Source organism: Bombus pyrosoma, linkage group LG2 (genome assembly GCF_014825855.1).
Source record: "Bombus pyrosoma isolate SC7728 linkage group LG2, ASM1482585v1, whole genome shotgun sequence".
In the NCBI taxonomy this organism is placed as follows: domain Eukaryota; kingdom Metazoa; phylum Arthropoda; class Insecta; order Hymenoptera; family Apidae; genus Bombus; species Bombus pyrosoma.
The window spans coordinates 899,132-913,225 of NC_057771.1; the positions used below are offsets into that span (position 1 = coordinate 899,132).

The following is a 14,094-nucleotide window of genomic DNA, read 5'->3' on the forward strand; positions in this document are numbered from 1 at the left end:
AACGAGCATTCAACCTACATGAATTTCCATGTAAACGTATTTAAAACGAAGCTAACTTCCCGTGTAGCAAAACTAATGGTCACTTTTTCCTCTCTAAAAATTCACGTATTACCGCATCCGAACAGAATTTTTCTGACCAAAAATTCCCGTGCGTAACAGCGCAGAATGGGGAAAAACGTACTTCCCCTTCACCCTGTAATAACGAGAAAATTTTCAGCTATTTTTAATTCTTTATACATACCTAGTAATTCCTCCACTATTAGACACACGTTCCAAATTAGATCCAAAAAATAAATCCGGTATTAACCCAAATAATTGCAACGTTGCATTAACGTATTCCTTTCTCATTCTCTAAAAAAAAAAGTCTAAAAATACAAAGGAGAATTTAAAAGAAATAAAATCTATCATTTCTCATCCCTGGCGCGATCTCCGGTGTTCTCGAAATCGCACAATTTTTTTCAAAAGGGAAAAAAGCGATGACATTCCGAAAGGTCGCGTTTTCGCGAGAAGGAAGTTGCTATCCATGCATTATTACGATTCTAGGAGGTACCACCCGCCCGAGGCATATGCGGGCCAAGCTTGTCCCCGTCCCTCTTTCGCTCGTAGTTTCGCCGTGGTTCATGTATTTATGCATTTCCAGCCAGTCGCCGCTTCTTGACTAGACTTCACGCATATACACATACGTCCGTGGACCAGCGCCATTGTGCGCCAGACGATTTACATGTATTGCTCCTCGATGATGTACCGTGAAAGATGGCCAAGCGAGGGGCAAGAGCGGACCAAAGCACACAAGACGCTGAATTGCTTTTAAATTAGCGACACGAACTTTCGGGAATCGCGATACCACACATTTTGGCATGAAACTGTTTTCTATTTCTTTGGTTTCTAATGGAAAAACGAAGAGGTTTCATGATGTCTGTTTTAATACATTTTAATTGATACGCTGTATTGTCTGAAAAGATATTTGGATGACACTTTGTGTTTTCTTTTCAATTAGGGGAAAAGAATTATCAAAAGATGTTTTTACTTGTTTCAAAATATGAAAGAAAACTTGGACAGAGATGATTAAGAGTGATTAAGAAGCATGAGAAGGGAGAATTATATACATTCTGTACATTTTCATACTTTTGAAAGTAAATAAATATCAGCGATATTATTATCTAACATTGTAATTATCGAACCAGTGAACTGCGTTAAAAGATTGTCTGACACATCACCGTATTCAAATTGTAGCTAGTACAGTTGCATCAATTAAACGCGCGTATCACAAAGAAGTTAATTAAACTCAGTTCGATTCTTGGAAACTATGTGAGGAATTATATTCATATCAGGAAAATTAAATCGCGCGTAATGTGTCCACGGATATAGCTTTATAATTAATCGCGGTGTTAGCCACGCTGCAAACAATTACGGTGTGCAAGCGTTCTACGTTGCCGCAGTAATTTAATCGAACTCCGACACAAAATATCGCGTTAATTGTTATCAGGATTTTCGGATAATTACACGAACTCCGGTTGAAATAATTTAGCATCCCATGAAATCTCTCTTTCACATGGCAGCACTAGGATCCCTTGGTTGCTGTTCATTATTCAATCGCCATATTTACTCATTGAATTCAATTCCGATTCACTTATGGTATGATTTACTCTTCGGAGGCGTACCTGAGGATGGTGATGGGAATTTATTGGAGACGGAGGTCGTCCTGAATACGGGCAAGGAAAACGTAGACAGCGTTGGAGAGTGAGAGAGAGAAGATATGAGAGAAGAGAGCTCAACGAAAGGGACAACGAGCGTCGAAGGGAGAGAAAAATAAAGGGCGCGTCCTTTTCTCATATTCCGTATCCCATACGGTAGCTCGTGAAAGTTGCAAGAACATCTTTTCGAAATTCAGATTTACAACGATGTCTCCTATTTGTTTCTTCCTTCTTGATGCTATTTTCATTATTTTTATTATCAAGCAGACAGGTTTTGCGGTTATGTACTTCTTTTTATGACTTCTGCAAGCTTTTTTAAAGCTGTTCAACGATGGACCCTGATGCTCCTAATTCATTTTTTTATGAAATGTAATCGATTTCGAAACAAATCTATTCGATTTCCTTCTATTGAAGAATAAGAATATTAAAAGTATTATACAGTAAATATAACAATAAAACAGTACTTCCGGTTTTTTATAAAACAAATTTTTATATCAACTTTTATATACTATTTCTATTTTTAGAAGTTAAAGTGTTCAAAGAAATAAATATCGTCAATGTTCTCGTACAGTATGTTTTTAGTGAACAGAATCTATAAGCCATTTGTTCGAATCTGATACTAAAAAAAGAAAAATTCAAACCTTTCGAGGGGTCTTTGTGAGAATAGATGTGTATCTAGATGCGTGTTTGTGCCTTGAACGTATTGTACGCTATTTTATTGGAGGATGCTGAATTTTTATCCATCCCCTGTGCAAATAGAGGCCATGTAAAGCCATCCGGTATGGTCGTTCTTTAAAATGCATGCCGCCCTTAAATCAGGACAACAATAATTGTGTCCACTATCCGGACATGCCCGGTTGAATGTGGAATATTTGTTGTTTCCTTACCCTCTGCTTTTATTCCCATTCGTATTTGTCAAATCTAACTCTTGGGTTTCGAGCAAAAGATTTATTTAAATAATGTAATGGATTATTTTAACATATTAAAATTTGTACAGTGAAAAAGTTTTCTTTAGTCCTTAACATTTGATGCCTCCTATCCCGTAACTGATATTACATACCTATATGTATTATATCTAAGTTTGAGTTACAAGTAGTTGACAACAATTTAGTTTCAATTGCTTCGTTTTAATTCATCTTCTATATCTCACTTGATAAATAATACTTTACTTTTAGTTACTTTAGTTATTTTTTCTACATGAAATACACAATATGCATTTAAATGAACTAGTCTAAAATTGATTAACTTAATACAAATTGTAGATTATCTACGATAATAATCAATCGATCAATGATGATTCGACCAACTGTGGGACCAACTAAATGTTATTTATGGCCAATTGCAAGGAAATAAATAACAAATATTAAAATGAACGATAATGTTGTCGCGATATGTGCCAATTTATGCGTGGAGCGAATTCTTGCCGATCAACAGTGGGATTTTGGAACGTCACAGACTGAAACGGCGGAAGGTGAAAAGGGAGCTAAAGGGAGGATACACCCCCCGCGAACTCGAACATGAATTAAAGTTTTAATTTCTCTAAATCACTGTTCGCCCTCGAGCGCTTTCCACCAGACGGTCCGTTACTTATGGCCTTTGCCCTTTTTACCGCCTTCTTTTTTTCCCGTTCGCCTCGATCTTACCACCGTCCAACCCTCGCCAATCGGCAGAAATCGATATGCACTTATCCGATGACTCTCGAGACCCGAGGCCTTTTTCGTTTCTTTCCTTTTTTCCTTCTCAATCGTACCTCTGCAGCCATAACGGCCAGAAATCGTGGAGATTTAAATTTCCATGGAACAACGATGTCGTTAACATCCCTTCAGAGCCACTCGAAATTAACCCAATCTCAAATCTCGCTCCAAAATAGATAACAAATTTTTTTTATTAATTCAAATTATTTCACATTTCAATTTTGAGCCATTCTATATAGTGAATAATTTCAATTTAATAAAATAATTACTTGTCTCTTAACGTTGCAAAAATATCTTCACACCGTAATATTTTACACGCTCGAATTCGACAATCTGCTATGGTCCATAGGAAAATGTATCAAAATCGATTTAGAAGCGGGTTATTCGCTCGCGGCATGCTCGATCTGCCCTTTTCCCCGGCAGTGACACGCGACAGGGTGAAACGGGGGTTGTTCATTTAAAATCATGAGCGAACATCGAGCGTGGGGCGCAGTCACAGCACGGCGGAGGCGTTAGTATTAACGTTAGGTGCCGGCAGACCAGGGCCACCTACAAGAACTTCGTACACCGGTTTCACCCCCTTACCACCGGTGACATATTGTTTCCATTCTGCTCTCGGGCTAAAGCGCAATAAAAAACCAGCATAAATATCGCCGCCCTCGGCGTGCCGCGGCACCGATACCAGACCGAGCTGAGCTGTGGTCCGTGTAAGAACGAACAGGCCCCGAATACCGGTGGTCTACAATTACGTGGAAACGTTCTTTCGTAGGAGAGAGAAACGACCGGGGACTAATTTGTCTGAGTGGCTTTTTCGACGGTTAAAGGGCGCCGCGGATTGCGACCAACGATCTTTCCATCTCTTGTGAATTTGTAATGTTCTATGGCATTATTGTGCGTTTGAATGTTCGTGTGGAGAAACGATGGCAAGATACATCGGACATGAGTGATTTGTGAACAATTTTCTGTATTACATACATAAAGGTTTCAAAAATATATTTGCAAACATATAAAAATATGTATGTTCCTGAAGAATTTTGAATACCTTTTTTTTATAGAAAAGATTGATTCTTATGGTATGTGTACAACAGTTACAATTAGAATACATTACTTCAAAATTTAAATGCTGAAAATATTATTTCACTAATAGTTTTTAATTTTGTAAGCTATGATTTATTCAACGACCTTTAAAGGTCGGTATAAAATATATTTGATTCTAAAGATATCTTTAAGTAATCGTAGAAATTATTATATCAATTATCAAGAAAGTTTGGGAACAAATTATGTGCAGGATTGAAGTTCTAAGTTCTCTTAAGTCAGGAATAATTCTCCAGATGAATTATATGCCCTTTGGGGCATAAAGTGTCGCGTACTCCTTATCAATACTCAAATAAGTTTGAAATAAAATCATACTTACAGCGTGACAGGTTCTTCAGGGCTCGAGGGTGAAATTGAGAGCGACATAGTGGTAGTTAAACATCGTGATGTACCTGGCGATCTGACTCGATCATCCACCTGAAACCAGAATATGAATGATAAGTTAAGAACCAACTTATAAACAAACGATAGTAACTTAAAATCTCGTCACATACTTAAATTTGATATTATATTACGTTTACAATATTCTACACGAACTTAATATGAAATTTTCGTACAATAACGATTGTTATTGATACAAAATATGAGTTTGGGTAGCGACACATAGTATCTGCTCCACGCGATTGTTGACTTTGAAAAGGATCCACAACAAAGAATTATGTACACGATGGAATTCAAGAATACGGAAGAAATACTTCTCCATGCACCTACCGAATTCTTTGCACGATCCTTGCTGTCGTCGATGGGGAATTGAGCAACAGGTAGATCAGATATGTCCTCGAGGTATCATGCTCGACAGAGCATACGCGTGATTTACTGTATAAGTAACTCATCGAAGGCACCCCTTTTTTCTCTCTTTCTCTCTCTCTTATCTTGGATTTGCTACTCGAAACGAAACGCGAAGGAAATAATTCTTTTACTTAGATTCTCAACCAGGAAAACGGAAACCGAGAATTTATATTCGAGGGTAGAGTTCGATATATATCCTGATAAATTATCAATTCCCTAAGAACTTTATTTTATCATTATATAATTGTATATGAGTTATGTGCACTGTTGTTATCAAATTTATATCAATTTGAAACATTTATTCTTATGACTAAAACATTCTCACATAATTATTTCAAATATATTTTACATACGTAGTTTAGAAATATATATTCCCAATTTTTATTTCCTACTTTCCAATATTCGACTCTTACAAACATTATTTAGTATGAAAACAATCGTTGTGCAGAGTCATCAAGCCAATAAAGGGTTTGATAAATCTAAATGTATTCCTCAGAGAGAGCAATCTGATTTTTCATCCTCCCTATGAATTCCAGTGATCCTTTTAATCGAGCGGTCAGAAGCGAGGCATAATCGCGATTGGCGCGAGCTGACAAATTCAGTCGAAATTGAGCAACTTCCGACCCAACCCCACGCTTTCCAAAGAAATATTACGGCCATATTTTTCTCCGGTGAACGATGACTGAAGCTCTCCCGCGATTTCCAAGGGATTAATAATGGCAGTAGACCGTTCTACGACAATCGTAGAGAGAAACAAACGCAGCCCCGGGCAAGTGGACCAGGCTCGCGCCGACATCAATCTGAACGAGCGAGCCGCGCCCCTAACGAGCCACCGAGTCATATAAATTTTATTGCCATTTCATAAATCCCAGCAAACACCGTGAGTAACCTTCCCGGTGCTGTCTGCGAGATTATCAGGAACGTATAAAGTTGCGGATCGTCGCGCGGTTACTGTCTTTCACGACGCTTCCTGTGAAAACTCACGTTCAAATGTTCGAATAATACGTTCAACGTTTAATGTTGATCGAAGATTATCCTTGTGATATAGAGAAGACGGATTTTTCACGGAAAAATATGTTAGATCAGTTTGGAAATTTCCGTTTTAAATTAGAAAATCTATAAAACTTATCGAATATTCTCATAATAGACAATGAGACAATGATGCAAGGTTTATTCATCGCGACTTGATTATTGTAGTTCGATGATATTGACAGTGTTTTTATGTAAAATTTATAGAAAGAAATTTGATTATTTTTTCAATATAATGGAAAATTGAAGTAGAGTAAATCGAAGAACGTGGAAATTTAATAAGAACGTAAGGAAAATAAGTAAGTATATAGTCAGACAAGCAAAGATTGACCAAGCGTATCTGAATCTTAAAAATTCATTTCATCAAAAAATAAGCTACGCGTAAAAACATCGTTTCGTATTTGCAAAGAACGATCTTGGTTTTTATTATGCCACAAATTACTTGGCGTTCTGAGGATATGTCTGAACCATACGAAGCCACGTATTTCAATTTTAAAACGTAGATATAAATGGAAAGCGATGCGTAGGTAGGATTGAGAGAATGGAAACGACAAGGTTATATTTATAATAAATAAGAGAGGAGTACATACGCCAGAGAAGAAGCGGGAGCACAGTTAATTCAGTTTTATACGACAACACTTCCGATCCACGGTAAGCCGGCGACAGTCTCTCCAGACCTTCCCTCACGTTCTCTTCATCTTAACGCAAAGACGAACCAAAACCTGATTTACATTTCTTTCTCTCCTTGCTATAAAAATTCCGCGACGATAACTTCCTTTGTTCCACCCTCTATGGTCGAGGCTGGGATGAGCAACCCCTGCGGCTGGAAAGCCACGGGGGGTCCCTATAACACCGACTAGTTTTCGTTAGAACATTACATTTTTTCCCCTTAATTAAAGGCGCTGAGAACTCCGGTCTTGTTAAAAAACTGTTCGTTACTTTGCACGATTCAATGTATTAAAATATTCAATCGCGTTAAGTTTAATTATACCAAGAATAATGGAATACAAGAGAATTTCTACTTTCTTTCTTTTCATGTTTAATTGTCTAAAGTTTAATTAGATTAAAAATAATGATCAAGAGAAATTATTTCTCTCCTTCCGAGTTCTATATTTTTAACCCATTACACGCTCAATTAGAAAGAATAGCTTTACCATTTCCATACAGCAAGTTTCATTCTGAGGAGAATTTTGAACTCCATTTGACATATTCCACCGTAAGCAATTGCGTTATTGTGGAATCTACATAACGACGTTCGAAACTGTCGATCATCCATTCGGTTGGTGAAATTCCTTATTGAACGAGGAGTCAAACACGGAGGTAGAGAGAAAAAGGGAGACAGATAGGATCGAAATGTAATTAAGAGAGCAAATAATCCGAGCCGAACAAACTCCATGAAATGGATCAAAGAACTGGAAAGTGGGAGTGAGATGATGCAACGGGATAGGGGAAGGGAGAAAAAGGAAGGACATGTACCGATAGAGGCGCGTTGTACTGAAAGGTAGTAGGACGAGCTACGAGCAGGCTGCTTCTCCCTGTCGTCGTGCTGTCTAGCCAGAAGGAGTAGGGCAACGAGGGGCCTCGGCAAAGACCCTCGATAAATATTTCCGTCAAGTGACCGGGGTTGGAATTCAAAGAGAGCCGAAAGGTGGAATCGAGAGCGAAACGAGTCCATCCTCTCTTCAGCAACCGGTTCAAGGGACGGTCGACGAGAGGAGAAACGATGGAAGGACGGGTGGGCGGAGGTGGCCTGGCAAGCCGGTATATTTGCGTTACGTTACGTAGTTGCGCGTTTAATCAGCCGTATACCCGGAAAGGGCGCGTGTGACAGAGGGAAGAAGGAAAAGAGGAACCGGCTTGACTTCCGGATACCAAAGAACGACGGGGCTTAAACAGCCTCGTACCTTTTGTGCGGCCAAAGAGACTGGATTTTGTTTACTACTGGACTCTGCTCCGTCGTCGTCTACCGATTTCGACGTGGATCATTGTATTCTTCCGTTTCGTTTTGTTCTGTATTTTATTTCGATTTCCTTCCTCGAATGAAAAGTGTGTGTGGAAGTGGAAATTTTACTTGAAGTAGCGTTCTTCTCCTTTCTGAAAATCATCTTCTATCTTCTGATGTATAATGTTTTTTTAAGATTTTAGATTTCTGTACGATGTACTCGTTAGTATGAGAAAGTATGAGGGAAAAGGAGGCGAAGGAAAATGGAGGAGATGGCGCCTACGAGATGTCGATGGCGTGACAGATTGCCTCCAGTATTTTCCACCACATATATCATCGGCATCCGCCAGCCCTTAGTTCTAGTTCAATGCTCACCGCCGCCGTCTCCTTTAATTGGCCTCACCTACACCAATCTACCTGTGCCATCGTTCAGAAAATTCCCGTCCATAGTTAGTTACGATAGATTATATTTGGAGGCATATCGGTGGTAAATGATCGACGGGAAGTCTTACATAATACTTTTTATATCTCTACATATGTATCTTCATATTATATTCTACATTTTCTCCTATTGGTGTTTCTTCTCAATAATTAATTATTATTGAATGATTTTACGATATAGAATTTCTAAATTAATTTTCATTTATTTATAATAATATCCTATATCGTAATTATCTTAGTGGCAATGAGTTCGAATCAAGCTAACCATGCAATAATATATTGATAACAAACCAAAGGGTCAGTGACAAATTGCAAACCGCACTTTCATCGTCAGGGATACGATTAGGGAAAAATTCGTGCTGTTTTAATGGGGAGCGAAAATTAAATACCGCGGTGTCCACCCCTTAGGTCCAGCCACCTAATAATTCATACGAGGAATGTAAAAAAGGCGAGCCCTTGTCGTCCTTCTCGCCTCCAACCACGCGGCAAAGAAGAGCGAGAACGAGAAAATCGAGAAGGGGGTAGAAAAATACGAGCTCGTGTTTATCTTGAGATTTGTAGCCGCTCTGTTCCCGATATTTATTGGCCTTCTAGGGACCGTAGATGCCACGGCCTGACGGACCGTTAAATTTTATTATGTTTTTTTCACCGATGCCGAAATAACGCGTCACTGAATATGGCTGGCAACGTCGTCGTAAAGATAAATCCTGATCGTCCGCGGATCGTCGTTTCCGCTGTGAAGAACGGGTCTCGTAATATCGCCATTTACTTCAACATCTTTCAGCCTCTATCCTTTACAGTACGCGCTAACTGTGTTTCTAGCGAACTGGTACTCAAATTGTACGTAAACTTGAAGTTTAATGAAGGTTTAGAAATATGAAATTGTTGTTTCAGGAAACTCGATCATCATTTGGCATACATAAACTAATATATAACAAAATGTAACTCCATTAAGATCTTATTATCGTTCAATGTTTCACGAAAGTTTCGCTTCGTTGTCTATCGCTGACAACCGTATTTAAAATATAAACTTTGAGCTTTCTATATTTTCTAATACACAACATGAATGTCCAATTTTTTAAACTTCGACGATATATATAATATAAGCTCGGTGTTTTCATGAAAATATCACAAGTCAGAACACGTGATACAGCCGAAACGAAGATTTACAAGTCTTACCCCGCGTCTTACCCCGACGAATTCATAAAGAAGGATCACGACACAAGCAACCTAACTGCCTACCGAGGTCATATTTAGGATTAAGGAGACGGCGGTTGCAGCCTCTTCAGGACGATAGTTGCGAGCGCAGTGGAAGAACCCCGCTAAACCGAGCAGCCCATTATCTTAACAAATCTAATCTCGCGGTGGGTGTTTATAAATGTCTTGTTTTCCAGCGAAACGGCATCGCGGGTTGAGGCTGAAAGGGACAGAGCGTTTCTAACCGCATTTCGGCTCAGATCCCTCATTAACGTAAGTGGGTGGTGAGAAACGAAGCACATAGTACTCCCGTGTATATTGCGCTCCTTGAGGGCAATGAAGAAAGTTCTACTTTGATAAGATTTTTCAAAAATGTATTAGTGTAGTGTAAAAACATATTAGTGAATATTTCAAATTTTTCATTCTTATATTTTTGATACACGCGAGTATTTAAATGTTAATGATAGTAATTATTGAATTACATGGAAAATTAGAATTATTTTAAGATATTTCAAACACACGAATAAAATTTTTATCATTTTTTCTATGTTATAAAGATATACAATTTTAGGAACTAGTGGTCTCATTACTCTAACATTAAATTGTAAACTTTAGAATATAAGTAAATATAAATATAAAACAGAATAGTAATATAAAATTTACACTTTCTTCGATTCTTGTATTGCTTTTTCTAACAATAATTCAAATAGAATCATCTCAAAAAATCAAGCTCTCTGATTAGTAATCAATCCAGGAATTCGGCTGAACTCAGGTCATGAACATCCTGAAATAGCAAAAATCGCATACACTTAAGAATATAGATAAACGCAACGACAAGAGATGATAAATACAAGCGCGGTATCCTGGCGAGAATAAGTCTCTGTTATAATAAGATGGAGACTACAACTTGTCGCAAAACTAGAGATCCTAATCCCTTAAGAACAATAATAACAATCCTTTCTCTGTTACTCCCGGAATGAACGTTAACTGGAGGACAAGGACGAGTAGAACGAGGCAGTTCCAACCTAATTCAAGGTCTCGCGGAAGGTTGAGCAGTAATCTCCTATTTGACTTCCCTTGAAATCCTTCTAGACCACTCGCTAAACCTTCGTTTACACTTTCTTTCAACCCTTCTTACATACCTTACAACGCCTTTCATATTTTAAACGCCACCAGGGATTAACTAACGCTGAACGATCGCTGAGTTGAATAAGAAACAAATGGTAACTTCGAGATAAAGCTGACTTTCGACGAGCCTTGCGAGAAAGGAAGCATAATATGTGTCTATTAATGAAAAAGGACTTGTAATTCTTCGAGAGATTTTTGAAAACTTTGGCTGTTTCAAAGTCGGATGCAACAAAGTTTTTTTCATGGTACAAAGAGAAGCTTGCAACTCTGATATTCTTTGTTACGTGTATACTGGACATTTCTCTTGTGTGATGATTTTCAAATGAAAATTGTTTCTATTCCTAAGAGAGCAATAACAAAGATGTTTCGGTTCAAATTTCTAGAAATCTAAATTTTGGAAATCAAATTTTTGCTCATGAGAAGTTGAAGTTTATTCTATAATATTCAATAAAGCATTATTTCTGTAAGCGTGTAATTATTGAAATATTCTATTGAATATCGAAATAAGTAATCCAGAGTATCTCTTTGATCTTTACTTCTTATATTATTCGCTATATTAATTTCAAAGACAATTCATTTGAAATTCCTTGTTCTGAGTATCCTTAAGAGTTTTCGCTAGCTTTTGCCAACTTCTTATCAATATTAACATCGAAAAAGGACTTAATCAGGTCCTCGGTTGGTAGGAAACCGCAGTTGCGACGAGAACTCTTTCGCTTTAAATTTTCATTCGACTCTCGTACAAGAAGGTTACGTCGGGGACCTGTTTCATCCTTCAAGCCAGACTCTCTTCTTCGTCCTCGTCCTGGGCGTAATTTGCACACAAAGTACCGAGGAGATGTACCGTGTGGGCTACCACGGTGTGCACGTTTGTGTACGCGCAGACACGTGCACAACCTTTGCGTATGGTATAGACTCAAAAACATTATGCTAACGTTCCTCTCTTCTACCCAATACGTTCGTTTTAATAGTTATCGCGTGTCCACGAAAGATATTATATTTTCATGGAAACCTGATGATACTAGACAGAATCTTCTACATCTATACAGATTTTAATAAGAAATTTAAAAATATTCAGTAGAATTTTGATATTTATAGTAAGATTTAGACAACTTGAAAGGAATTGAAACGACCTCTAATTTGAAATAATGTTTTCAGTTCAAAAAAATATTTTCTGTTTGATGCTAATAAAAGACATATACGACTAACGAGCCTTAGCAATTTCAATGAACGAACAAGATAAGATTCTTTTCAGCAGATAATAAAAAACCTGTCACGTAACGGTGGCTTCGTTCAAGACAGACCACTGAATCCGGAGGGTGGCAACGAAGAAGCAACGAATAAGGAAAAGAATACTAATTCATTATTCAATCTGGGTCGAGTGATTAGCATGCGCCAGTACCTGGCATCTTCGTCCTCGGTTCCTTCTAAATAATGTAAGACGTATACCATCGTAAGAACGTGCTGGTACAGGCACGTTGTCGTCGAAGGATCTTCGTCTCCCTTCCTATAATTTTGCACAGCCTCAAATTCGCATTTAAATAATTATGCGCAACGCACTTGCACTGGATATAATACTATAATACAACATTTCCATGATCAGACGCGTTGATTAAATTGATAATTTAAAACTACGCGAAAGAAGAATTGATCAGTAAGCTTCTATTATATAATCATTCAGTTAATATCACTGTAAAAAAGTTCGATGGTTTTAAGACTACTTCCATCATTAATCTGTCATAATAATAAAAAAGCACGACTATAAGGTTATAGTTATAATGGATGCGTGTTTTGAATACTTCAAAGGATAGTCATCCACTGTGTCAACCATAGTCTAACGACATAACATTAACGAAAAATTGCATTTCTATAAACTCATCGCTGAGTTTCCTCATCTTGGTTACAACAATAAAAACGAAGCTTGAAGGATCGTCGCGAAATCTGGTCGCATTAACTCAGCCTTCGTCAACGAGAAAAATCTCGAGAGAGACGTCTCTTCCACCAGAGATAAAGCATTTTTAATACAATTAAACGCGAATCTCCACGGTATCCGTTCTTCTTTCTTCTCCAAGGTATCTACACCCTAACGTCACCCTGAACCACTGTGGTCTTGGTTCAAGATCTGGATGTAAGAAGGGTTGTACTCAGCTTGCCTCTGGGGCATGTTAATGCACTCCGAGATCTTAGCACTTACACTCTAACACGCTCGCTGCTCCTCGTCCTCGTCGTCGTTCGCCTGCCTGCTTTTCCATCCCCAGCCATTTTCTTTCTCTTAAACTACCCCGACCAAGTCTACACTGCCTCCAGAGGGCTTTCACGGACGACGCCTTAAATCCGGATCTCTGCCCTCACCCCCACACACCCTGCTTCTTATTCAACCTTCTTCCTAGCCACCTCCGAATCCGACAGCATTGCTGTCGCGATTTTCTTCCCTGAAACGCCCAGGAAGCGGTTTTCAAAATGTACAACCTCTGATCCACGGGGTGGCCACGATATTCTGTGGGTGCCAACCGTTTGTGATCGGAATTGGCAGTCTATAAGTTCGGTCGCCCCTTCACACGTTAGTCTAATTCCTAAGTGGGGTCATGCAAAATTGAAAACAGAGAAGTTTAACATTTGGAAAAGTAAATAAGTTAAGAAATTAAAGCTTCTTTCTTACTTTCTTCCATATTAATTATTTTAAAGAATAAAGTCTGAGAGACGTACATAGATTTATAGTAGACTTGTATAGCATAGCTAGTATAATGAACCGTATATAGTAGTTGCTAGTATAGTAGACTTATATATATATTAATATACATCACTATAGGTATAATAGATTTGTCGTCTAGCTTCAATCTCATTCAAAATCTTTTTAATGTACGAATGATAATTCCAAACTTTTCCTAATCAAATTGGTCGTTTATCGTTTCGATTATTCCTCACAAGTTAATGGCACACACGCGTTGTTAAACGAATCACGCAAAATTATATTGTTTCTCTTAAAATTTACGCTTCTTTGGAAGCTGTAGACGGGAAAAATAGAAGAAGGTCGGGACGAGGAGAGGGACAGGAAGCGCTCTCATTCGCAGAAAGAAATCTTAATTAA

General features: G+C 38.1%; 1 protein-coding gene across 2 annotated transcripts in view; it reads right to left on the bottom strand.

Moving 5' to 3' along the window:
• LOC122577604 overlaps positions 1-14,094 on the bottom strand; it is a 301,786-nt gene that overhangs the window by 38,391 nt on the left and 249,301 nt on the right. For both annotated transcript variants that reach the window (XM_043748990.1, XM_043748989.1), the window contains exon 5: positions 4,803-4,900. In XM_043748990.1, coding sequence (XP_043604925.1) covers positions 4,803-4,900 — 98 coding nt within the window. The remainder of the gene's footprint in view (positions 1-4,802; positions 4,901-14,094) is intronic.